Source organism: Oncorhynchus masou, chromosome 6 (assembly GCF_036934945.1).
Source record: "Oncorhynchus masou masou isolate Uvic2021 chromosome 6, UVic_Omas_1.1, whole genome shotgun sequence".
Classification (NCBI taxonomy): Eukaryota; Metazoa; Chordata; class Actinopteri; order Salmoniformes; family Salmonidae; genus Oncorhynchus; species Oncorhynchus masou.
Window position 1 is genome coordinate 77346238 of NC_088217.1, and position 26828 is coordinate 77373065.

General features: G+C 47.0%; 1 protein-coding gene across 1 annotated transcript in view; it reads right to left on the reverse strand.

Annotated features, from left to right (window-relative positions):
* The window catches only part of LOC135542699 (cohesin subunit SA-1), a 50712-nt gene that overhangs the window by 11749 nt on the left and 12135 nt on the right, over positions 1 to 26828 (reverse strand). The window contains exons 2-15 of the mRNA XM_064969832.1: positions 19349 to 20297; positions 19043 to 19163; positions 18710 to 18959; positions 18499 to 18575; positions 15544 to 15748; positions 15192 to 15343; positions 15007 to 15080; positions 14800 to 14923; positions 12994 to 13172; positions 3560 to 3667; positions 3219 to 3451; positions 2797 to 3083; positions 2234 to 2508; positions 1843 to 2104 (exon numbers count right to left, since the gene is read on the reverse strand). Coding sequence (XP_064825904.1) covers positions 1843 to 2104; positions 2234 to 2508; positions 2797 to 3083; positions 3219 to 3451; positions 3560 to 3667; positions 12994 to 13172; positions 14800 to 14923; positions 15007 to 15080; positions 15192 to 15343; positions 15544 to 15748; positions 18499 to 18575; positions 18710 to 18959; positions 19043 to 19163; positions 19349 to 19377 — 2376 coding nt within the window. The 5' untranslated portion in view covers positions 19378 to 20297. The remainder of the gene's footprint in view (positions 1 to 1842; positions 2105 to 2233; positions 2509 to 2796; positions 3084 to 3218; positions 3452 to 3559; positions 3668 to 12993; positions 13173 to 14799; positions 14924 to 15006; positions 15081 to 15191; positions 15344 to 15543; positions 15749 to 18498; positions 18576 to 18709; positions 18960 to 19042; positions 19164 to 19348; positions 20298 to 26828) is intronic.

Genomic DNA, 26828 nt, shown 5'->3' on the forward strand with positions numbered 1-26828 from the left:
CACAAGGCAGGCAATACGCTCGACCTCATCTTTACTAGATGCTGTTCTTCCACTAACCTCATTGCAACTCCCCTCCAAGTCTCCGACCACTACCTTGTATCCTTTTCCCTCTTGCTCTCATCCAACACTTCCCACACTGCCCCTACTCGGATGGTATCGCGCCGTCCCAACCTTCGCTCTCTCTCCCCCGCTACTCTCTCCTCTTCCATCCTATCATCTCTTCCCTCTGCTCATACCTTCTCCAACCTATCTCCTGATTCTGCCTCCTCAACCCTCCTCTCTTCCCTTTCTGCATCCTTTGACTCTCTATGTCCCCTATCCTCCAGGCCGGCTCGGTCCTCCCCTCCCGCTCCGTGGCTCGACGACTCATTGCGAGCTCACAGAACAGAGCTCTGGGCATCTCCGGCGCGGCCCACGCTTGGATTGCGTCCTACCTGACAGGTCGCTCCTACCAGGTGGCGTGGCGAGAATCTCTCCTCACCACGCGCTCTCACCACTGGTGTCCCCCAGGGCTCTGTTCTAGGCCCTCTCCTATTCTCGCTATACACCAAGTCACTTGGCTCTGTCATAACCTCACATGGTCTCTCCTATCATTGCTATGCAGACGACACACAATTAATCTTCTCCTTTCCCCCTTCTGATGACCAGGTGGCGAATCGCATCTCTGCATGTCTGGCAGACATATCAGTGTGGATGACGGATCACCACCTCAAGCTGAACCTCGGCAAGACGGAGCTGCTCTTCCTCCCGGGGAAGGACTGCCCGTTCCATGATCTCGCCATCACGGTTGACAACTCCATTGTGTCCTCCTCCCAGAGCTCTAAGAACCTTGGAGCGATCCTGGACAACACCCTGTCGTTCTCAACCAACATCATGGCGGTGGCCCGTTCCTGTAGGTTCATGCTCTACAACATCCGCAGAGTACGACCCTGCCTCACACAGGAAGCGGCGCAGGTCCTAATCCAGGCACTTGTCATCTCCCGTCTGGATTACTGCAACTCGCTGTTGGCTGGGCTCCCTGCCTGTGCCATTAAACCCCTACAACTCATCCAGAACGCCGCAGCCCGTCTGGTGTTCAACCTTCCCAAGTTCTCTCACGTCACCCCGCTCCTCCGCTCTCTCCACTGGCTTCCAGTTGAAGCTCGCATCCGCTACAAGACCATGGTGCTTGCCTACGGAGCTGTGAGGGGAACGGCACCGCAGTACCTCCAGGCTCTGATCAGGCCCTACACCCAAACAAGGGCACTGCGTTCATCCACCTCTGGCCTGCTCGCCTCCCTACCACTGAGGAAGTACAGTTCCCGCTCAGCCCAGTCAAAACTGTTCGCTGCTCTGGCCCCCCAATGGTGGAACAAACTCCCTCACGACGCCAGGACAGCAGAGTCAATCACCACCTTCCGGAGACACCTGAAACCCCACCTCTTCAAGGAATACCTAGGATAGGATAAGTAATCCTTCTCCCCCCTTAAATGATTTAGATGCACTATTGTAAGTGGCTGTTCCACTGGATGTCAGAAGGTGAATTCACCAATTTGTAAGTCGCTCTGGATAAGAGCGTCTGCTAAATGACTTAAATGTAAATGTAAATGAGACGGGTCTAAGTGGAGCGAGACGGGTCTAAGTGGAGCGAGACGGGTCTAAGTGGAGCGAGACGGGTCTAAGTGGAGCGAGACGGGTCTAAGTGGAGCGAGACGGGTCTAAGTGGAGCGAGACGGGTCTAAGTGGAGCGAGACGGGTCTAAGTGGAGCGAGACGGGTCTAAGTGGAGCGAGACGGGTCTAAGTGGAGCGAGACTGGTCTAAGTGGAGCGAGACTGGTCTGACAGGTGCAAACTGGTTCGTACCTGTTCTTTGACAGGTGTGTTGACATTGGACAGACACTGCTGACAGACAGCCAGGAAGGACTTCACCACTCTCCTCAGAGCCACCAGGTCCTCCTTACTAGGAGTTCCCTCTGTGATTTTCACCAGCTGCCACAGTATGGAGTAGTGGGAACACTGCAGGGCCTGGACAGCGATCTGCTCTGGCATGGCCCCCTGCTCAATACCAGCCTTCAACAACCTGTAGCAGCTACCAAACAGGTCCCACCGCGTCAGGTCATGAGCACTGGGAACACACACACACACACCAGTCAGAATCCTGGGAGAACCTTTATATTCATGACTTACTGCGAGGGACGGCGAGAGGGAGCGAGGGTTCTACTCGAAACGAGACAGAGAGGAAGGACGGTCTTACTTGTGGAAGGCCGTGAGTCTCTTGAGGGTAGACAGAACGTTGTAGATGTCGTCATCGTCGGCCTCCTCGGCCTCTTGCAGCAGATCTTCTACGGAGTGTGTGAAGCGGTCCGTTATCTCGTCGATGAGTTGCGAGCGGGCAATGTCCACTCTGTTCATGATGGTGTACTCCTCAGAACACAGGATGCTGTAGGTCTTACTGCAGGCCTCCAGCACGTCTGTCTCAATGTGTTTCTCCACCACCAGGCGGATCTGCTTCAGTAAGGCATCTAGGTGCTGGGAGAAGGAGAGAGAGAGAGAAGGAGAGAGAAGGAGAGAGAGAGGAGGAGAGAGAGAAGGAGAGAGAGAGAGAAGGAGGGAGAGAAGGAGGGAGGGAGAGAAGGAGGGAGGGAGAGAAGGAGGGAGGGAGAGAAGGAGGGAGGGAGAGGAGGGAGGGAGGGAGGGAGAGAAGGAGGGAGAGAGGTCAGTAACTACAGTCACCCATAAAGAAAACGTCACACACAAAAACATTAACTTGGCCTCTCACACACACAAACCGAGCATACACACACACACACTCCTTACCTTCTCCATACGCCCAGCGCTGTACACATCCAGATCAAAGAACATAGGGATCTGTAGCAGGTTAGCCACCTTCTCAGAGTCGGCCTGGTACTTAGACAGGAGCATGGGCAGGGCCATGATGAAGTGTTCTGTCAGTTTGTTCTTGTCGTCTATCTGAGTCTTCCTCTCCTTCGCCGTGAGAACACGCTTCCCAGTGCCCCTGCCGACGGGTGGGTGAGCCTCTGCTGCCTGCCGGATGGTACACACCATCAACTCTATCAGGGAACTCTCCTGTCTGTCTGACAGCACTGTGATGAGAGGGAGATGACAATGAGGAGAGAGATCACCGTCTGATTGTCAATCAACTCTTTATAACCAGACACCGGGACGTAAACAAACAGACACCGGGACTTAACCAGTGAGTTATGGTAAAGATATCTCACCCTCCTCTCCTTGTACAGGCTCCTCCAGCAGTAACTCAGTCATACACTCCCAGTCCTTCAGCAGCTCCTGAGAACTCTCCCACAGAGAGTCCACCAGATAGGCTGCATGTTCATGAAGCTCACTCTCCAAGAAGAACAGCACCAGCATGCGGAGGAGGTTCCCGTTGGGGCTGCTCCTCCCTCTCCTCTTAGCCAACTCCTCCTCTGCTTGGGGGTCATGCCTGCTGAACAACCTGCACACAAAGTGGAATGTTACTGGAGAAGGTCAATATCAGCCAATAATAATCGCTGAATGGATTTATGGGTTGGATTCCAACACTCAGACAGGCAGGCAGACTCACTTCCTGTGCAGGAACTCTCCTGCTGCCACGGCGACAGGTCTGTGGGCGGAGTAAACCAGGTGGTAGACATTCTCGCAGTCCTCATTGGACAACGCATCCTCGCTGCCCCTAGAACAACCAATCACAACTAGTGACATTAAAAGGGGGCAGCCAATCCCAAACCGTTACAATAAGCAAACAGGGTCCCATTATACGAGTATGTGTGAAATGGCAGACGTGTGTTGATATGTAAACGCGTGTGTGTGTGTTTGTGTGTGTTGATATGTAAACGTGTGTGTGTGTGTGTTGATATGTAAACGTGTGTGTGTGTTGATACGTAAACGTGTGTGTGTGTTGATACGTAAACGTGTGTGTGTGTGTTGATACGTAAACGTGTGTGTGTGTGTGTGTGTTGATACGTAAACGTGTGTGTGTGTGTGTGTGTGTGTTGATACGTAAACGTGTGTGTGTGTGTGTGTGTTGATACGTAAACGTGTGTGTGTGTGTATACGTAAACGTGTGTGTGTGTGTGTATACGTAAACGTGTGTGTGTGTGTTGATACGTAAACGTGTGTGTGTGTGTGTTGATACGTAAACGTGTGTGTGTGTGTGTTGATACGTAAACGTGTGTGTGTGTGTGTTGATACGTAAACGTGTGTGTGTGTGTGTGTGTGTTGATATGTAAACGTGTGTGTGTGTGTGTGTGTGTGTGTTGATACGTAAACGTGTGTGTGTGTGTGTGTGTTGATACGTAAACGTGTGTGTGTGTGTGTGTGTTGATACGTAAACGTGTGTGTGTGTGTGTGTTGATACGTAAACGTGTGTGTGTGTGTGTGTTGATACGTAAACGTGTGTGTGTGTGTTGATACGTAAACGTGTGTGTGTGTGTGTTGATACGTAAACGTGTGTGTGTGTGTTGATACGTAAACGTGTGTGTGTGTGTGTTGATACGTAAACGTGTGTGTGTGTGTGTTGATACGTAAACGTGTGTGTGTGTGTGTTGATACGTAAACGTGTGTGTGTGTGTGTTGATACGTAAACGTGTGTGTGTGTGTGTGTTGATACGTAAACGTGTGTGTGTGTGTGTTGATACGTAAACGTGTGTGTGTGTGTGTTGATACGTAAACGTGTGTGTGTGTGTGTTGATACGTAAACGTGTGTGTGTGTGTATGTGTAAACGTGTGTGTTGATGTAAACGTGTGTGTGTGTGTGTAGATGTGTAAACGTGTGTGTGTGTGTGTGTAAACGTGTAAACGTGTGTGTGTGTGTGTGATGTGTAAACGTGTGTGTGTGTGTGTTGATGTGTAAACGTGTGTGTGTGTGTGTTGATGATGTAAACGTGTGTGTGTGTGTGTGTGTTGATACGTAAACGTGTGTGTGTGTGTGTGTTGATACGTAAACGTGTGTGTGTGTGTGTAAACGTGTGTGTGTGATGTGTGTGTGTGTGTGTTGATACGTAAACGTGTGTGTGTGTGTGTTGATGTGTAAACGTGTGTGTGTGTGTGTGTTGATATGTAAACGTGTGTGTGTGTTGATATGTAAACGTGTGTAAACGTGTGTATTGATAAGTAAACGTGTGTGTGTGTGTGTAGATATGTAAACGTGTGTGTGTGTGTTGATATGTAAACGTGTGTGTGTGTTGATATGTAAACGTGTGTGTGTGTGTGTTGATGTGTAAACGTGTGTGTGTGTGTGTTGATGTGTAAACGTGTGTGTGTGTGTGTGTTGATGTGTAAACGTGTGTGTGTGTGTGTGTTGATGTGTAAACGTGTGTGTGTGTGTGTGTGTTGATGTGTAAACGTGTGTGTGTGTGTTGATGTGTAAACGTGTGTGTGTGTTGATGTGTAAACGTGTGTGTGTGTGTGTGTTGATGTGTAAACGTGTGTGTGTGTGTGTTGATGTGTAAACGTGTGTGTGTGTTGATGTGTAAACGTGTGTGTGTGTGTTGATGTGTAAACGTGTGTGTGTGTGTGTTGATGTGTAAACGTGTGTGTGTGTGTGTTGATGTGTAAACGTGTGTGTGTGTTGATATGTAAACGTGTGTGTGTGTGTGTGTGTGTTGATATGTAAACGTGTGTGTGTGTGTGTGTTGATATGTAAACGTGTGTGTGTGTGTGTGTTGATATGTAAACGTGTGTGTGTGTGTTGATATGTAAACGTGTGTTTGTGTGTGTGGATATGTAAACGTGTGTGTGTGTGTGTGGATATGTAAACGTGTGTGTGTGTGGATATGTAAACGTGTGTGTGTGTGGATATGTAAACGTGTGTGTGTGTGTGTGTGTGTGTGTGGATATGTAAACGTGTGTGTGTGTTGATATGTAAACGTGTGTGTGTGTTGATATGTAAATGTGTGTGTGTGTGTGTTGATATGTAAACGTGTGTGTGTTGATGTGTAAACGTGTGTATTGATAAGTAAACGTGTGTGTGTGTGTGTTCATATGTAAACGTGTGTGTGCGTTGATATGTAAACGTGTGTGTGTGTGTGTGTGTTGATATGTAAACGTGTGTGTGTGTGTGTGTTGATATGTAAACGTGTGTTTGTGTGTGTGGATATGTAAACGTGTGTGTGTGTGTGTGTGTGTGTGGATATGTAAACGTGTGTGTGTGTGTGTGTGGATATGTAAACGTGTGTGTGTGTTGATATGTAAACGTGTGTGTGTGTGTGTGTGTGTGTTGATATGTAAATGTGTGTGTGTGTGTGTTGATATGTAAACGTGTGTTGATGTGTAAACGTGTGTATTGATAAGTAAACGTGTGTGTGTGTGTGTGTGTGTTCATATGTAAACGTGTGTGTGTTGATACGTAAACGTGTGTGTGTGTGTGTTGATACGTAAACGTGTGTGTGTGTGTGTTGATACGTAAACGTGTGTGTGTGTGTGTTGATACGTAAACGTGTGTGTGTGTGTTGATGTGTAAACGTGTGTATTGATAAGTAAACGTGTGTGTGTGTGTGTAGATGTGTAAACGTGTGTGTGTGTTGATGTGTAAACGTGTGTGTGTGTGTGTTGATGTGTAAACGTGTGTGTGTGTGTGTTGATGTGTAAACGTGTGTGTGTGTGTGTTGATGTGTAAACGTGTGTGTGTGTGTGTTGATACGTAAACGTGTGTGTGTGTGTGTTGATACGTAAACGTGTGTGTGTGTGTTGATGTGTAAACGTGTGTATTGATAAGTAAACGTGTGTGTGTGTGTGTAGATGTGTAAACGTGTGTGTGTGTTGATGTGTAAACGTGTGTGTGTGTGTGTTGATGTGTAAACGTGTGTGTGTGTGTTGATGTGTAAACGTGTGTGTGTGTGTGTTGATGTGTAAACGTGTGTGTGTGTGTGTGTGTTGATACGTAAACGTGTGTGTGTGTGTGTGTGTTGATACGTAAACGTGTGTGTGTGTGTGTTGATACGTAAACGTGTGTGTGTTGATACGTAAACGTGTGTGTGTGTGTGTTGATACGTAAACGTGTGTGTGTGTGTGTTGATGTGTAAACGTGTGTGTGTGTGTGTGTTGATATGTAAACGTGTGTGTGTGTTGATATGTAAACGTGTGTAAACGTGTGTATTGATAAGTAAACGTGTGTGTGTGTGTGTAGATATGTAAACGTGTGTGTGTGTGTTGATATGTAAACGTGTGTGTGTGTTGATATGTAAACGTGTGTGTGTGTGTGTTGATGTGTAAACGTGTGTGTGTGTGTGTTGATGTGTAAACGTGTGTGTGTGTGTGTTGATGTGTAAACGTGTGTGTGTGTGTGTGTTGATGTGTAAACGTGTGTGTGTGTGTGTGTGTGGATGTGTAAACGTGTGTGTGTGTGTTGATGTGTAAACGTGTGTGTGTGTTGATGTGTAAACGTGTGTGTGTGTGTGTTGATGTGTAAACGTGTGTGTGTGTGTGTTGATGTGTAAACGTGTGTGTGTGTTGATGTGTAAACGTGTGTGTGTGTGTTGATGTGTAAACGTGTGTGTGTGTGTGTTGATGTGTAAACGTGTGTGTGTGTGTGTTGATGTGTAAACGTGTGTGTGTGTTGATATGTAAACGTGTGTGTGTGTGTGTGTGTGTGTTGATATGTAAACGTGTGTGTGTGTGTGTTGATATGTAAACGTGTGTGTGTGTGTGTGTTGATATGTAAACGTGTGTGTGTGTGTGTTGATATGTAAACGTGTGTTTGTGTGTGTGGATATGTAAACGTGTGTGTGTGTGTGTGGATATGTAAACGTGTGTGTGTGTGGATATGTAAACGTGTGTGTGTGTGGATATGTAAACGTGTGTGTGTGTGTGTGTGTGTGTGTGGATATGTAAACGTGTGTGTGTGTTGATATGTAAACGTGTGTGTGTGTTGATATGTAAATGTGTGTGTGTGTGTGTTGATATGTAAACGTGTGTGTGTTGATGTGTAAACGTGTGTATTGATAAGTAAACGTGTGTGTGTGTGTGTTCATATGTAAACGTGTGTGTGCGTTGATATGTAAACGTGTGTGTGTGTGTGTGTTGATATGTAAACGTGTGTGTGTGTGTGTGTTGATATGTAAACGTGTGTTTGTGTGTGTGGATATGTAAACGTGTGTGTGTGTGTGTGTGTGTGTGGATATGTAAACGTGTGTGTGTGTGTGTGTGGATATGTAAACGTGTGTGTGTGTTGATATGTAAACGTGTGTGTGTGTGTGTGTGTTGATATGTAAATGTGTGTGTGTGTGTGTTGATATGTAAACGTGTGTTGATGTGTAAACGTGTGTATTGATAAGTAAACGTGTGTGTGTGTGTGTGTGTGTTCATATGTAAACGTGTGTGTGTTGATATGTAAACGTGTGTGTGTGTGTTGATATGTAAACGTGTGTGTGTGTGTGTTGATATGTAAACGTGTGTGTGTGTGTTGATATGTAAGCGTGTGTGTGTGTGTGTATGCTGATATGTAAACGTGTGTGTGTGTGTGCGTGTGTTGATACTAGTTGTGTAACGGACCATAGTTGGTCAGTACGGATCACCCCCCACGCTTCGACACACATGTGAACCGTGGATCAATTGCAAAGTTTAACCATCATAGTGTGAAATACAGTTTCACTGCCTCTGTTACTTTTTAAAGTCATAATTCCCTAAATCTCGATGCAGAATTGCAGTGAAAAGATAGACGATGACAGATGCTGTGTTTTACTCTGAAGCCTGAAGGTTGATTAGATTTTTTTCATTTTTTAAACAGTTGTGTGTACTGTTCACGTGAACGGGGACTGTTGAATCCCAACGAATCATTCTTGGATGCTCGCGTTGCAAAAAGCAAAGAAGAAATAAGGTGACAGTGACAGACATGGCAAGTGGGAGTAGCTGAAGAACTGGAAAAGCCTCCCGCTTCATTTAAGTCTCATGTATGGGATCATTTAGGCCTCCCTGTCAAATATGATGACGGAAGAAGGGTGGCAGACAACACCATTACGGTGTGTAGGCATTGAGCCACAGAAAGACGTATGATCAGGGAAATACATGGAGCGTGGCCACACATTTAAAGCATCAGCAGCCTGGTGTGTCAGTGACGGGAACCAACTCAGCCAAGAGACAACTTCTCACCGCGGCATTTAAGCAGCCCTTTGCTGCAGAATCAGCACTACTAAAGTCATCACCAAATCTACTGGGATGTTTATCACTGCAGAAATGAGGCCAAACTCTGTTGTGGAAAACAAAGGGTTTAAACATACGGTGAAAGTGCTTGAGCCACTTCAGTATGGAGATCGTGCCCGGTCTTTATGAACAAATATCTAAATTGTCGACGAATTATCCAAGGCATCCTCTGTTGCCTCTGTCACCATAATTTGCAAATAAATTCATTAAAAATCCTACAATGTCATTTTCTGGATTTTGTTTCTCATTTTGTCTGTCATAGTTGAAGTCTACCTATGATGAAAATTACAGGCCTCTCTCATATTAAGTGGGAAAACTTGCACAAATGGTGGCTGACTAAATACTTTTTTGCCCCACTGTAAATGCAGTGATAGGCTGGACTGGGGCAGCAGATAGCTTGCTTTGCACATGTGATCAATTTAGCATCCCAAGGGGGAATCTCAGGTAACCAGATGGACCTCAGGTAACCAGATGGACCTCAGGTAACCAGATGGACCTCAGGTAACCAGATGGACCTCAGGTAACCAGATGGACCTCAGGTAACCAGATGGACCTCAGGTAACCAGATGGACCTCAGGTAACCAGATGGACCTCAGGTAACCAGATGGACCTCAGGTAACCAGATGGACCTCAGGTAACCAGATGGACCTCAGGTAACCAGATGGACCTCAGGTAACCAGATGGACCTCAGGTAACCAGATGGACCTCAGGTAACCAGATGGACCTCAGGTAACCAGATGGACCTCAGGTAACCAGATGGACCTCAGGTAACCAGATGGACCTCAGGTAACCAGATGGACCTCAGGTAACCAGATGGACCTCAGGTAACCAGATGGACCTCAGGTAACCAGATGGACCTCAGGTAACCAGATGGACCTCAGGTAACCAGATGGACCTCAGGTAACCAGATGGACCTCAGGTAACCAGATGGACCTCAGGTAACCAGATGGACCTCAGGTAACCAGATGGACCTCAGGTAACCAGATGGACCTCAGGTAACCAGATGGACCTCAGGTAACCAGATGGACCTCAGGTAACCAGATGGACCTCAGGTAACCAGATGGACCTCAGGTAACCAGATGGACCTCAGGTAACCAGATGGACCTCAGGTAACCAGATGGACCTCAGGTAACCAGATGGACCTCAGGTAACCAGATGGACCTCAGGTAACCAGATGAACCGCCTCGTTGGGAGGATCAGGAAGATGGTTTCCTTTTTCCACCGAAGCACAACAGCCGCTCATGTGCTTAAGACCAAGCAGGAAATATTCCAGCTACCGACCCACAAGCTCATACACCATGTCACAACAACATGGAACTCCACTTATGACATGTTGGAGAGCCATCTTGAGTAGCAGGCAGCTGTATACTCTGCACTGACAGACAAGACCCTGAAAAAAAGTAATCTGTCTGATGACGTGAAAGTGGCAGGAGGTCCTCCAGGTGGTCAAACCCGTGTCCACGATCCTCTGAAAACAAGGATTCTACAACCCATGGTCCCAAGTGAGGAAAACAGCACCATCACTAGAGATGTCAAGGCTGCCATTAGAGAGGACCTGAAACCCAGGTACCCCCCTAATGTGCAGGACTACCTTCATAGATCTACTGCCCTGTCGGCTGCAAGGCCCTGTCGGCTGCAAGGCCCTGTCGGCTGCAAGGCCCTGTCGGCTGCAAGGCCCTGTCGGCTGCAAGGCCCTGTCGGCTGCAAGGCCCTGTCGGCTGCAAGGCCCTGTCGGCTGCAAGGCCGTCTCACCTCGACCCTGCCCTACAGGAGGACAAACCGTGATCGCACCACTGAGATTGTGGCCACTGAAGAGGTAAAAAAAAACAAGAATGAATTACTTAAATATTAAAAATATACTGCAGTCTAATATTAGTCTATACTAGAGGTCAACCGATTAATCGGAATGGCCGATTAATTAGGGCCGATTTCAAGTTTTCATAACAATCGGAACTCTGTATTTTTGGGCGCCGATTTAAAAAAAAAGAAGATTTTTTTATATACCTTTATATAACTAGGCAAGTCAGTTAAGAACACATTCTAATTTTCAATGACGGCCTAGGAATGGTGGGTTAACTGCCTCGTTCAGGGGCAGAACGACAGATTTTCACCTTGTTAGCTTGGGGGATCCAATCCTGCAACCTCACAGTTAACTAGTCCAACGCAATAACCTGCCTCTCTCTCGTTGCACTCCACAAGGAGACTGACTGCCTGTTACGCGAATGCAGTAAGCCACGGTAAGTTGCTAGCTAGCATTAAAGTTATCTTATAAAAAAACAATCAATCATCACAACTAGTTAACTACACATGGTTGATGATATTACTAGATATTATCTAGCGTGTCCTGCGTTGAATATAATCTGACTGAGCATACAAGTATCTAAGTATCTGACTGAGTGGTGGTAGGCAGAAGCAGGTGCGTAAACATTCATTCAAACAGCACTTTCGTGCGTTTTGCCAGCAGATCTTCGTTGTGTGTCAAGCATTGCGCTGTTTATGACTTCAAGCCTATCAACTCCGAGATGAGGCTGATGTGACTGAAGTGAAATGGCTAGCAAGTTAGCGTGCGCTAACTAGAGGGACGGAAGCTATACTGTTTCACTGGCAATACTAAAAAGTGCCTATAAGAACATCCAATAGTCAAAGGTTAATGAAATACAAATGGTATAGAGGGAAGTAGTCCTATAATAACTACAACCTAAAACTTCTTACCTGGGAATATTGAAGACTCATGTTAAAAGGAACCACCAGCTCTCATATGTTCTCATGTTCTGAGCAAGGAACTTAAACGTTAGCTTTCTTACATGGCACATATTGCACTTTTACTTTCTTCTCTAACACTTTGTTTTTGCATTATTTAAACCAAATTGAACATGTTTCATTATTTACTTGAGGCTAAATTGATTTTATTGATGTATTATATTAAAGTTAAAATAAGTGTTCATTCAGTATTGTTGTAATTGTCATTATTACAAATAAATAAATAAATAAAGATTGGCCGATTAATCTGTATCGGCTCTTTTGGTCCTCCAATAATCGGTATCGAAAAATCAGAATTGTCGACCTCTAGTCTAAACTATTGATGTTAGAAATCCATTGTTAACTTGGAATAAATAGCTTTTATTAAATGTTATTGACAATTATAGTTCTATGAAATATGAAAATAAATAATGAGTTAGTTTTAACAGATCAAGTTATTTTTTCTGCAGGGTCAAGGCACAGAGCTGACAGGGCCAGACTCAGAGGCATCTCCTCCACAAAATCATTCGGCCATGAAGTAGCTTTTCGGGGAGACCTTTGTGAGCAAGGACACAGGCAAGACGTTTGCCAACACCATCAAAGAGGAGGTGACATCCTACCAGGCAGAAAGCAGCATTCCACTGACATGGTGGAAAAGCAATGGAGTGGAACTACCCTCACATTGCTATGATGGCAAGATGCTACCTGGCTGGGCCTGGCACTTCAGTTCCAAGCTAGAGGGTGTTCTCCACGGCAGGGGACATAGTGACTGTAAAGAGGTCTCCCCTCTCCCCAGACATCCTCATCTTTTAGAAGAATAATGTGAAGTTATAAACTCAGATCTGTTTTGCTTTCTTTGTTTACTTTTGTTTAATGACGTGGACACGGGCTATTTTTACATTCACTATTGTCCAAAGGAAGAAGCTATCATGCCTCATATTGCACTTTAATTTAACAATTGAGTATTGAACATTTTATTTAAACACTGAAAAGTTCCTTACTTGAAGTGTTCTTTCAGTAATAAATGGAAAAAAAGTTATTTGTCTCCTTTTTGTTGCGGAAGCGAAAAGTGATCCGATCCGTGACTCAAAACCGTGAGGTTTGTGTGTGTGTGATACGTACTGCAGGATGAGAGTGATCAGTCTAATAGCCTCCACAGCCACGTCATACTCCTTATCCAGAGTCATGGACACGATGCGGTCCTTGAAGCGGTTGGTGAACAGCTCCAGTTTAGGAAACAGTTCTCTGTTGGTGTACAGGTTCTGGAGAGCCTTCAGACACTTCAGACGGACCTCACCTTGCTACGCAGAGAGAGAGAGAGGGGAGACACAGAGCGAGAGAGGAGACACAGAGAGAGGGGAGACACAGAGAGAGAGAGAGGGGAGACACACAGAGAGAGAGAGGAGAGAGACACAGAGAGAGAGAGGAGAGAGACACAGAGAGAGAGGGGAGAGACACAGAGAGAGAGAGGGAGAGAGACACAGAGAGAGAGGGGAGAGAGACACAGAGAGAGAGGGGAGAGACACAGAGAGAGAGAGGGGAGAGACACAGAGAGAGAGAGGGGAGAGACACAGAGAGAGAGAGAGGGAGAGACACAGAGAGAGAGAGAGGGAGAGACACAGAGAGAGAGAGAGGGGAGAGACACAGAGAGAGAGAGAGGGGAGAGACACAGAGAGAGAGAGAGGGGAGAGACACAGAGAGAGAGGGGAGAGACACAGAGAGAGAGAGGGGAGAGACACAGAGAGAGAAATGGGAGACACACAGAGAGAGAAATGGGAGACACACAAGAGAGAGAAATGGGAGACACAGAGAGAGAGAGAGGGGAGACACACAGAGAGAGAGAGAGGAAACAGAGAGAGAGAGAGAGAGAGGGGAGACACAGAGAGAGAGAGAGGGGAGACACAGAGAGAGAGAGAGAGAGACACAGAGAGAGAGGGGAGACACAGAGAGAGAGAGAGGGAGACACAGAGAGAGAGAGGGGGAGACACAGAGAGAGAGAGGGGGAGACACAGAGAGAGAGAGGGGAGACACAGAGAGAGAGAGAGGGAGACACAGAGAGAGAGAGAGGGGAGACACAGAGAGAGAGAGGAGAGACAGAGAGAGAGAGAGGGAGACAGAGAGAGAGAGGGGAGACACAGAGAGAGAGAGGGGAGACACAGAGAGAGAGAGAGAGGAGGGAGAGAGAGAGAGAGAGGGGAGACACAGAGAGAGAGAGAGAGAGAGGGAAACAGAGAGAGAGAGAGAGAGGGGAGACACAGAGAGAGAGAGAGAGGGGAGACACAGAGAGAGAGAGAGAGAGAGAGAGAGAGAGAGAGAGAGGGAGACACACAGAGAGAGAGAGAGAGAGAGAGAGAGAGAGAGAGAGAGAGACACAGAGAGACACAGAGAGAGAGAGAGAGAGAGAAAGGGGAGAGAGAGAGAGAGAAAGGGGAGACACAGAGAGAGAAAGGGGAGACACAGAGAGAAAGGGGAGACACAGAGAGAGAAAGGGGAGACACAGAGAGAGAAAGGGGAGACACAGAGAGAGAAAGGGGAGACACAGAGAGAGAAAGGGGAGACACAGAGAGAGAAAGGGGAGACACAGAGAGAGAGAGAGAGAGAGAGGGAGACATAGAGAGAGAGAGGAGAGACACAGAGAGGGGAGACACAGAGAGAGAAAGGGGAGACACAGAGAGAGAGAGGAGAGAGACAGAGAGAGAAAGGGGAGACACAGAGAGAGAGAGGAGAGAGACAGAGAGAGAGAGGAGAGACACAGAGAGAGAGAGAGAGGGGAGACACAGAGAGAGAGAGAGGGGAGACACAGAGAGAGAGAGAGGGGAGACACAGAGAGAGAGAAAGGGGAGACACAGAGAGAGAGAGGAGAGAGACAAAGAGTGTAAGTCTATGTGCATGCCCCTGTGTGTGTGCGTATGTTGTGCGCGCGCCTACCCGGTCGTGTAAGGTCCATCCTACATATTTCAGGTAGCTGTCGTTGAGGAAGGCGTCAGAGTACATCTTCATCCAAACTCCAATCTCCTCAATACAGATAGCTCTGATCTCAGCTATAGCATCCCTGAAACACATCCCAACACAGTCATCATCACTACTTCGTGTGTGTGTGTGTGTGTGTGTGTGTGTGTGTGTGTGAGTGTGTACCTGTAGCGATGGACAAAGATTCCTTTGAAGATAGAGTTCATCATGTTCTCAATCTCATCCTGGTTCTCCTGGAGCTGTGGGGGAACGACAGTCAGGAGGTCAGAGTGTGTGAAGGTCCGTTTCAGAGGAATGACAGATGTTGGATCCTAGCCCCTCCTCCAACCACCAGCAGACCAATCACGTACCTCCTTCCTCTTCTGCAGCAGCAGCTCGAGCTTCTCATTGGCTCGTTTTCCAGCCATCTTGTTCCTCTCAGCCTCATACTGTCTCTGGGTGTTGTCCTGGTGGATACTGAGGTTCAACGCTACGTTCACCAAAGCTGTCATCAACTTCATCGCTGGAGGGAGAGGACAGACAGGGCCAAAATACAACTGATATATATTACAGAGACGTATATAGATCTAGTAATCTACACCGAGCAATGACACTGGTCTCCAGTTCTACTACCCTCTCACCATGAGGGGGAGAGAGAGGGAGAGAGAGAGAGATCAAGAGAGAGATCAAGAGAGAGAGAGAGCAAGAAAGGGAGTCTCTTACCTGCCAGTGTGCTGGTGTGTCTGAAAGCTCTGACCTGAGAGTCAGATAGTCCCGTGAGGAGGGATATGACCGTGTCCATGAGGTACTCATCATAGATGATGCTGTACTGGCACTGACGTATCAATACGCAGATGAACTCACAGAAGTTGTAGCGGAACTTCTTCCACAGCGGCCCGGGCATGGTGAGAGGGTAGTCCCCACTGTCCTGCAGACCACAGATAAACATGTTGATCTATTACTGGGATGAGGACATGGTGAGAGGGTAGTCCCCACTGTCCTGCAGACCACAGATAAACAGGATCAATATGTTGATCTATTACTGGGATGAGGACATGGTGAGAGGGTAGTCCCCACTGTCCTGCAGACCACAGATAAACATGTTGATCTATTACTGGGGTGAGGACATAGTGAGAGGGTAGTCCCCACTGTCCTGCAGACCACAGATAAACAGGATCAATATGTTGATCTATTACTGGGATGAGGACATGGTGAGAGGGTAGTCCCCACTGTCCTGCAGACCACAGATAAACATGTTGATCTATTACTGGGATGAGGACATGGTGAGAGGGTAGTCCCCACTGTCCTGCAGACCACAGATAAACATGTTGATCTATTACTGGGATGAGGACATGGTGAGAGGGTAGTCCCCACTGTCCTGCAGACCACAGATAAACAGGATCAATATGTTGATCTATTACTGGGATGAGGACATGGTGAGAGGGTAGTCCCCACTGTCCTGCAGACCACAGATAAACATGTTGATCTATTACTGGGGTGAGGACATGGTGAGAGGGTAGTCCCCACTGTCCTGCAGACCACAGATAAACATGTTGATCTATTACTGGGGTGAGGACATGGTGAGAGGGTAGTCCCCACTGTCCTGCAGACCACAGATAAACATGTTGATCTATTACTGGGATGAGGACATGGTGAGAGGGTAGTCCCCACTGTCCTGCAGACCACAGATAAACATGTTGATCTATTACTGGGATGAGGACATGGTGAGAGGGTAGTCCCCACTGTCCTGCAGACCACAGATAAACATGTTGATCTATTACTGGGATGAGGACATGGTGAGAGGGTAGTCCCCACTGTCCTGCAGACCACAGATAAACAGGATCAATATGTTGATCTATTACTGGGATGAGGACATGGTGAGAGGGTAGTCCCCACTGTCCTGCAGACCACAGATAAACATGTTGATCTATTACTGGGATGAGGACATGGTGAGAGGGTAGTCCCCACTGTCCTGCAGACCACAGATAAACATGTTGATCTATTACTGGGATGAGGACATAGTGAGAGGGTAGTCCCCACTGTCCTGCAGACCACAGATAAACATGTTGATCTATTACTGGGGTGAGGGCATGGTGAGAGGGTAGTCCCCACTGTCCTGCAGACCACAGATAAACATGTTGATCTATTACTGGGATGAGGACATGGTGAGAGGGTAGTCCCCACTGTCCTGCAGACCACAGATAAACAGGATCAATATGTTGATCTATTACTGGGATGAGGACATGGTGAGAGGGTAGTCCCCACTGTCCTGCAGACCACAGATAAACATGTTGATCTATTACTGGGATGAGGACATGGTGAGAGGGTAGTCCCCACTGTCCTGCAGACCACAGATAAACATGTTGATCTATTACTGGGATGAGGACATGGTGAGAGGGTAGTCCCCACTGTCCTGCAGACCACAGATAAACATGTTGATCTATTACTGGGGTGAGGACATGGTGAGAGGGTAGTCCCCACTGTCCTGCAGACCACAGATAAACATGTTGATCTATTACCGGGGTGAGGACATGGTGAGAGGGTAGTCCCCACTGTCCTGCAGACCACAGATAAACAGGATCAATATGTTGATCTATTACTGGGATGAGGACATGGTGAGAGGGTAGTCCCCACTGTCCTGCAGACCACAGATAAACATGTTGATCTATTACTGGGATGAGGACATGGTGAGAGGGTAGTCCCCACTGTCCTGCAGACCACAGATAAACATGTTGATCTATTACTGGGATGAGGACATGGTGAGAGGGTAGTCCCCACTGTCCTGCAGACCACAGATAAACATGTTGATCTATTACTGGGATGAGGACATGGTGAGAGGGTAGTCCCCACTGTCCTGCAGACCACAGATAAACATGTTGATCTATTACTGGGATGAGGACATGGTGAGAGGGTAGTCCCCACTGTCCTGCAGACCACAGATAAACAGGATCAATATGTTGATCTATTACTGGGATGAGGACATGGTGAGAGGGTAGTCCCCACTGTCCTGCAGACCACAGATAAACATGTTGATCTATTACTGGGATGAGGACATGGTGAGAGGGTAGTCCCCACTGTCCTGCAGACCACAGATAAACATGTTGATCTATTACTGGGATGAGGACATGGTGAGAGGGTAGTCCCCACTGTCCTGCAGACCACAGATAAACATGTTGATCTATTACTGGGATGAGGACATGGTGAGAGGGTAGTCCCCACTGTCCTGCAGACCACAGATAAACATGTTGATCTATTACTGGGATGAGGACATGGTGAGAGGGTAGTCCCCACTGTCCTGCAGACCACAGATAAACATGTTGATCTATTACTGGGATGAGGACATGGTGAGAGGGTAGTCCCCACTGTCCTGCAGACCACAGATAAACATGTTGATCTATTACTGGGATGAGGACATGGTGAGAGGGTAGTCCCCACTGTCCTGCAGACCACAGATAAACATGTTGATCTATTACTGGGATGAGGACATGGTGAGAGGGTAGTCCCCACTGTCCTGCAGACCACAGATAAACATGTTGATCTATTAGGGTGAGATTTATTTATAAAGTCCTTTTTATAATCATCAGTTGTCACACTGTCCTTGACGTACATCAATACGTTAATACACACGTCAGTCTATACCCTCCCCTCATCCGACCAATGACAGCTTTGATGCATTACCTCGTCAAACTCCTCTGTCATCTTCCTGATGATCTCAGCGTTCTGCATGTTCCGGAACATCTCGATGCGCACCGTGCCTGAAGAGGGTTACGCACAACCACAATACAACCTTTAAGAACCACAATACAACAGTTCAACAACCAACCTGGAAATGAGGCCTATATAAATCAGAATGTTGTCTGGTGTAGAAGGTAGCAGTTAACAGTAATACCTTTGCAGCCAGAACACTGGATAAAGAAGTTGATGAGGTCCAGTAAGGCGATGTCTCTGTCCTGCTTGTACGACTCGATCCAGTCATCAACCACAGACTGCATGGCACTCTTTCCCATTCTGACCACCTCAAACAGAGTGACGGGGTCTCCTCCCTCGCCGTTGGTCTGAGGGACCCCATTGGCCTTCCTCCCTTTAGCCCCGCCTGTAGCCTTCTCCGCTGGGGACTTCCGAGGCTTCTTATTGGCTGCCTTAAAAAGGGAGGGGCAAAGGGTTCAGATATACAGGAAGAGACAATGCAGAGAGAAGGAACCTCGTAGAAAGGTGTTCTTACTGGTGGTCTGCCAGGCCTCCCTCTCTTCTTCTTGCCTTTAGTGTCTGTCGGGTCCTCCAGCTCACTCACACTCACACTCAGACTCACTGTGTCTGCCGCTCCGCTCTCATTGGACGAGTCCCTGCAACACACACCCACACACACACACACACATACTGAGGGATACACATACATAATTCTACCCACACTCAGCAGTCACAACATACATGACACACACACACCTACGTTGGACTAATTACCGCATCAGGGGTGTGTTGTGATCTCTTAATGAGGCTTTGGTTGACGATGCAACAGGGAAAGACTCACTGTAGGACAGGCAGCTCAGAGGTGATCATCCTGACTGCTGCAGGGGAGGGGTGTCTGTCCTCAGGGAAGAGTGGGTGGGTGTGGTCCGCTGGAGGGAGGGGTGTGTGTCCTCAGGGAAGAGTGGGTGGGTGTGGTCCGCTGGAGGGAGGGGTGTCTGTCCTCAGGGAAGAGTGGGTGTGTGTGGTCCGCTGGAGGGAGGGGTGTCTGTCCTCAGGGAAGAGTGGGTGGGTGTGGTCCGCTGGAGGGAGGGGTGTGTGTCCTCAGGGAAGAGTGGGTGTGTGGTCCGCTGGAGGGAGGGGTGTGTGTCCTCAGGGAAGAGTGGGTGTGTGTGGTCCGCTGGAGGGAGGGGGTGTGTGTCCTCAGGGAAGAGTGGGTGGGTGTGGTCCGCTGGAGGGAGGGGTGTGTGTCCTCAGGGAAGAGTGGGTGTGTGTGGTCCGCTGGAGGGAGGGGTGTCTGTCCTCAGGGAAGAGTGGGTGGGTGTGGTCCGCTGGAGGGAGGGGTGTGTGTCCTCAGGGAAGAGTGGGTGTGTGTGGTCCGCTGGAGGGAGGGGTGTGTGTCCTCAGGGAAGAGTGGGTGTGTGTGGTCCGCTGGAGGGAGGGGTGTGTGTCCTCAGGGAAGAGTGGGTGTGTGTGGTCCGCTGGAGGGAGGGGTGTCTGTCCTCAGGGAAGAGTGGGTGGGTGTGGTCCGCTGGAGGGAGGGGTGTGTGTCCTCAGGGAAGAGTGGGTGTGTGTGGTCCGCTGGAGGGAGGGGTGTGTGTCCTCAGGGAAGAGTGGGTGGGTGTGGTCCGCTGGAGGGAGGGGTGTCTGTCCTCAGGAAAGGGTGGGTGTGTGTGGTCCGCTGGAGGGCGGGGGGGGGGGTGAGTCAGCCGTGCGCGTGGGTGGTGGGGGTTACAGAGGGGTGACCAAATTCACTCAACACTGGAGACACAGCTCTCACAACACACCAGCCCCTAGAGAGAGAGAGAGAGAGAGAGAACCACAGTTTAGCCATTTGTCACAAATGTCTGGTGATTTGGTTTGGAATATTCTCAACATTTACGGAACTTGAAAAAGAGAACGAAAAAAGGAATGATAGGTGAAAAAATGAGTAGTAGAGGAGAGATAGAAGGTAGGGAGGAGAAGGAGAGAATGAAAGCAGGCAGAGTAGAGGAGAAAGAGTGGAAAGGGAGACACCAACTGGTCACTTTAGGAAGTGCAACAGTAAAGTCTCGAGGGGCGTGTCGAGAGTATCGTTTCAAACAGAAAGAGGTCTTATCTTGTCAACAACATTCTAAACAATTCAATTAGATGTAATCATTTCAACCACAACTTTATAAATACTAATAATTTCAAACAACATGATTTCAACTTAAAGTAAAAAATCTGATCCTTTATGAAAATGGGAAAATCATTTGTTACCTATAAGACCCCAGAGTTTTTCAGGGTTGCAAGGTCAGAAAAACTCTAGTGCTCCTTCTATAGGCTATATGTTAGATCTAACGTTTGTCCTAGTCAATTTGTTTGCCTGGATAGGAAAAAACCCCTGGCCCCATTTATAAAAAATAACAGTCATTACTAAATATTAGGCCTAGTGTAGTAAATATCAACGAGTGGGTGCAGTACCCTGCTTCGGCCACCAACGGCAGTATGATCCACAAAGTCCTCTCACCTCCATCTAAATAAACACACTTTATACAGCTTTAACAATGTTTTAATCATTTGAAAATTAATTTAACCTCTCAATAAGTTAAACGCGAGTTTATGCAATGTTTTGTCTCTTTGTTGAGTGTGTCTAGGGAGTGTTATGGAGGCTGAGTGTGTGTGTGTGGCTGAGACTGGGCTTAAACAACAGTAGGGGGCAGGCTAGGAGAGACTGTATTTAAATGTTCTCACACACAGAGAAACTGGAGAGAGCTTGAGCACACCAGCCGAGTGAGTCTGTTACCAACACACACACACACACACACCTGTCTGTCCGTCACACACAGCAGGGCACACAGAGAGAAGTGATGAGAGGGAAGAGATAGTGGACACAGCTTTATCAACTCTTGTTTATTGATGTTTGTGAAAATAGACAAAATATAGCTAGTTTGTACCTGTCTATAATATACACACATGATAGTTTATTGATTTATTTATCAATTGAAGTAAATTGTTGATTGGACTTGCAAGTAGAACATGTCGGTATATTTTTTTACCCATTATTGGGTACCATGTAATGGTACACATTGAGGTTAACTAATAAAAGGTGGTAGGATGTGAAGAGCTGTAAAAACACAGAGGGAAATCCTGAACGCTAACCATCAGCTACTGTCATTATGCAGTACAGCCCCCCTTCCACCACCACACTTCTAGTAGCATCTCTCCAGGGATCACTACGGTCCCACTGCTGGCTGAAATGTGTGTTCTCCATCTCTGCCTCTCCTCCCTTCCTTCCCTCCCCAATTCTATATTATCTCTCTCTGGACAATAGAAGGCAAAAGCAACAGGGGAAATCTGTGTGACTGGGTTCAGATAGTATTTGAAAGCTGTGCGTCACCTTGGCAGAAGGCCAGAGATGGCTGTCTGCCAGAGTTGTTATTGGCCATTGACTGAAGACTACTGTTACTAATACTCCTTCATTAACATCCATCTCTCTCTCTCACAAAGAAGCCTGGAGGGAGTGTCTGTTCACTGTTAAAAAGAGAGCAGCCAACACACACACACACACACACACCTGTGGTATCTGTATTCCAGTTACTAGGCTCTGACAGCTTTGGGAGCTGCCCGGGTGAGAGGTTTGTGTGTGTGTGTGTGTGTCTGTGTCCCTTTCTCACGGAGCAGAGCAGCACCACGAGGAGAGACAGAGAGAGTGGAATTGTGTGATTTCACTGCTTGGAGTGCTCTGAAGCGCTCACCCTGACATTACAGGTGGTGCTGTGGCATCAGGAATGTGTGTGTGTGTCATACCACACAGAATAACCAGCACTACCTCTGCTATAATAGGCTAATCCTGCTTAGAATCAATGTGAGATCACACATACATATATACACACACACACACACACACACAGCGAGGGCTTGTATAACACATTACAGAGAGTTATGCAGGGCTCATATTTTATCATCTGTGGTCTGACCGAACACACATAACTATGTGTGTGTGTGTGTGTGTGTGTGTGTAAGCCACTTAACATGCATGACATGTACTCCGGGAGGCAGGCAGGCATTGCCATGGCAACCCTTGTGGGTCATAAGCCCCCCTCCCCTGATTGGCTGTTCAGTGAGAAGGGACTGGGTGGGGAGGAGAGAGAGTGATGGTGGGGGGATTGGGGAAAGAGGAGGGGGAGAGGGACAGGGGGTAAGAAGGCTGATCTCTGGGGATTCCTTAGACGTCCCTTTCACTGCTGTTGAGGATCTCCACTGTTTTCAACTATAACGACCTGTCGGATAATAACACATCACCCACATTATCACCTACCTGCATTATCACCATGCCTGCATTATCACCCTACCCACATTATCACCCTACCCACATTATACAATCCTACTTCACCTGAATAAAGTCGGCCATAAAATGCTGTCATAACGGGAACAAGGATAGAGAGTATGGTCACTAGGCTGCCTCTGACCAACACAAGGATAGAGAGTATGGTCACTAGGCTGCCTCTGTCCAACACAAGGATAGAGAGTATGGTCACTAGGCTGCCTCTGTCCAACACAAGGATAGAGAGTATGGTCACTAGGCTGCCTCTGACCAACACAAGGATAGAGAGTATGGTCACTAGGCTGCCTCTGACCAACACAAGGATAGAGAGTATGGTCACTAGGCTGCCTCTGTCCAACACAAGGATAGAGAGTATGGTCACTAGGCTGCCTCTGACCAACACAAGGATAGAGAGTATGGTCACTAGGCTGCCTCTGACCAACACAAGGATAGAGAGTATGGTCACTAGGCTGCCTCTGACCAACACAAGGATAGAGAGTATGGTCACTAGGCTGCCTCTGACCAACACAAGGATAGAGAGTACGGTCACTAGGCTGCCTCTGACCAACACAAGGATAGAGAGTATGGTCACTAGGCTGCCTCTGACCAACACAAGGATAGAGAGTATGGTCACTAGGCTGCCTCTGACCAACACAAGGATAGAGAGTATGGTCACTAGGCTGCCTCTGTCCAACACAAGGATAGAGAGTATGGTCACTAGGCTGCCTCTGTCCAACACAAGGATAGAGAGTATGGTCACTAGGCTGCCTCTGTCCAACACAAGGATAGAGAGTATGGTCACTAGGCTGCCTCTGTCCAACACAAGGATAGAGAGTATGGTCACTAGGCTGCCTCTGTCCAACACAAGGATAGAGAGTAGGTCACTATGGTCACTAGGCTGCCTCTGACCAACACAAGGATAGAGAGTATGGTCACTAGGCTCCTCTGACCAACACAAGGATAGAGAGTATGGTCACTAGGCTGCCTCTGACCAACACAAGGATAGAGAGTATGGTCACTAGGCTGCCTCTGACCAACACAAGGATATGGTCACTAGGCTGCCTCTGACCAACACAAGGATAGAGAGTATGGTCACTAGGCTGCCTCTGACCAACACAAGGATAGAGAGTACGGTCACTAGGCTGCCTCTGACCAACACAAGGATAGAGAGTATGGTCACTAGGCTGCCTCTGACCAACACAAGGATAGAGAGTATGGTCACTAGGCTGCCTCTGACCAACACAAGGATAGAGAGTATGGTCACTAGGCTGCCTCTGTCCAACACAAGGATAGAGAGTATGGTCACTAGGCTGCCTCTGTCCAACACAAGGATAGAGAGTATGGTCACTAGGCTGCCTCTGTCCAACACAAGGATAGAGAGTATGGTCACTAGGCTGCCTCTGTCCAACACAAGGATAGAGAGTATGGTCACTAGGCTGCCTCTGTCCAACACAAGGATAGAGAGTACGGTCACTAGGCTGCCTCTGTCCAACACAAGGATAGAGAGTACGGTCACTAGGCTGCCTCTGACCAACACAAGGATAGAGAGTATGGTCACTAGGCTGCCTCTGACCAACACAAGGATAGAGAGTATGGTCACTAGGCTGCCTCTGACCAACACAAGGATAGAGAGTACGGTCACTAGGCTGCCTCTGACCAACACAAGGATAGAGAGTATGGTCACTAGGCTGCCTCTGACCAACACAAGGATAGAGAGTATGGTCACTAGGCTGCCTCTGACCAACACAAGGATAGAGAGTATGGTCACTAGGCTGCCTCTGTCCAACACAGCTGTGGGAACTAACAGCACTGAAGATGAGGACAACACATCTCTTTGGAGGAGGAGGACAGCAGTCAACTGTAAAATATCATTTGGCAGAGCATGACGCTTCACTCACAGACGGCTCCATGGGGAAGTGAGAGAAGGTGTTGCCTACATCAATTATGCATTTTAACAGGCACTCTGATTCTTAGAGATCACACACACACACACAGCTTAACCTGGAGTCACACACACACACACAGCTTAACCTGGAGTCACACACACACACTATTCAAGCTTCTGCACTCCAAAGAGCATCACTCATAAGAAAAATGATCCTGTCCGGACTCAAAACAAAAACACCCGAGGTGTTTCCAACAGCAACTAGACACAGGTGAAAGAGAGGGAAATAGCATATAAAAGACAGCTCTATGAGACTGCTGCCTGCAATTACTGGGCCATTCAATCTGGACCAAGACAACTAGGCCAACTAGTAAAAAAAGGACATGATTATAGTCTCTGAAATGTCACAGTTTTCTGAAACATAAAACCATGTCATTTGGAAGAAGACTTTTGGGCATGCTATTGTCCTCTGATCTGAAACAGTTGTCGACTTCAGAGAAATGAGGGCAGAGAGATCAGAGGAGTCAGTCATGGTCCTAATGCCACACTACACCAGCTAGGACTGGGATGATACGGACTGCTGCAGCTATTTACTTCTGCCTCATTTCAATACTGCCCATTCAGTTGAACAAGGGTTCTCATCTCGGAGGATTTATATGAGAGCCAACAAGCCTGGCGAGGAAGAGAGAGGGAGACCATAGCATCCCTCAGAGGTATAATAACAAGAGTTTTCACCAGAGGGGAATGCCAGAGAGAGAGAGAGACAGAGAGAGACAGAGAGAAACAGAGAGACAGAGGATGATAAATTATGTAGATCAAGAGACTGAGAAGAGAGAATAAGTAAACAAGAGACTGAGAAGAGAGAATAAGTAAACAAGAGACTGAGAAGAGAGAGAATAAGTAAACAAGAGACTGAGAAGAGAGAGAATAAGTAAACAAGAGACTGAGAAGAGAGAATAAGTAAACAAGAGACTGAGAAGAGAGAATAAGTAAACAAGAGACACTGAGAAGCGTGAGAATAAGTAAACAAGAGACACTGAGAAGCGTGAGAATAAGTAAACAAGAGACTGAGAAGAGTGAGAATAAGTAAACAAGAGACTGAGAAGAGTGAGAATAAGTAAACAAGAGACTGAGAAGAGTGAGAATAAGTAAACAAGAGACTCTGAGAAGAGTGAGAATAAGTAAACAAGAGACTCTGAGAAGAGTGAGAATAAGTAAACAAGAGACTCTGAGAAGAGTGAGAATAAGTAAACAAGAGACTGAGAAGAGTGAGAATAAGTAAACAAGAGACTCTGAGAAGAGTGAGAATAAGTAAACAAGAGACTCTGAGAAGAGTGAGAATAAGTAAACAAGAGACTGAGAAGAGAGAGAATAAGTAAACAAGAGACTGAGAAGAGAGAGAATAAGTAAACAAGAGACTGAGAAGAGAGAGAATAAGTAAACAAGAGACTGAGAAGAGAGAGAATAAGTAAACAAGAGACTGAGAAGAGAGAGAATAAGTAAACAAGAGACTGAGAAGAGAGAATAAGTAAACAAGAGACTGAGAAGAGAGAGAATAAGTAAACAAGAGACTGAGAAGAGAGAGAATAAGTAAACAAGAGACTGAGGAGAGAGAATAAGTAAACAAGAGACTGAGAAGAGAGAGAATAAGTAAACAAGAGACTGAGAAGAGAGAGAATAAGTAAACAAGAGACTGAGAAGAGAGAGAATAAGTAAACAAGAGACTGAGAAGAGAGAGAATAAGTAAACAAGAGACTGAGAAGAGAGAGAATAAGTAAACAAGAGACAGAAGAGAGAGAATAAGTAAACAAGAGACTGAGAAGAGAGAGAATAAGTAAACAAGAGACTGAGAAGAGAGAGAATAAGTAAACAAGAGACTGAGAAGAGAGAGAATAAGTAAACAAGAGACTGAGAAGAGAGAGAATAAGTAAACAAGAGACTGAGAAGAGAGAGAATAAGTAAACAAGAGACTGAGAAGAGAGAATAAGTAAACAAGAGACTGAGAAGAGAGAATAAGTAAACAAGAGACTGAGAAGAGAGAATAAGTAAACAAGAGACTGAGAAGAGAGAGAATAAGTAAACAAGAGACTGAGAAGAGAGAGAATAAGTAAACAAGAGACTGAGAAGAGAGAGAATAAGTAAACAAGAGAC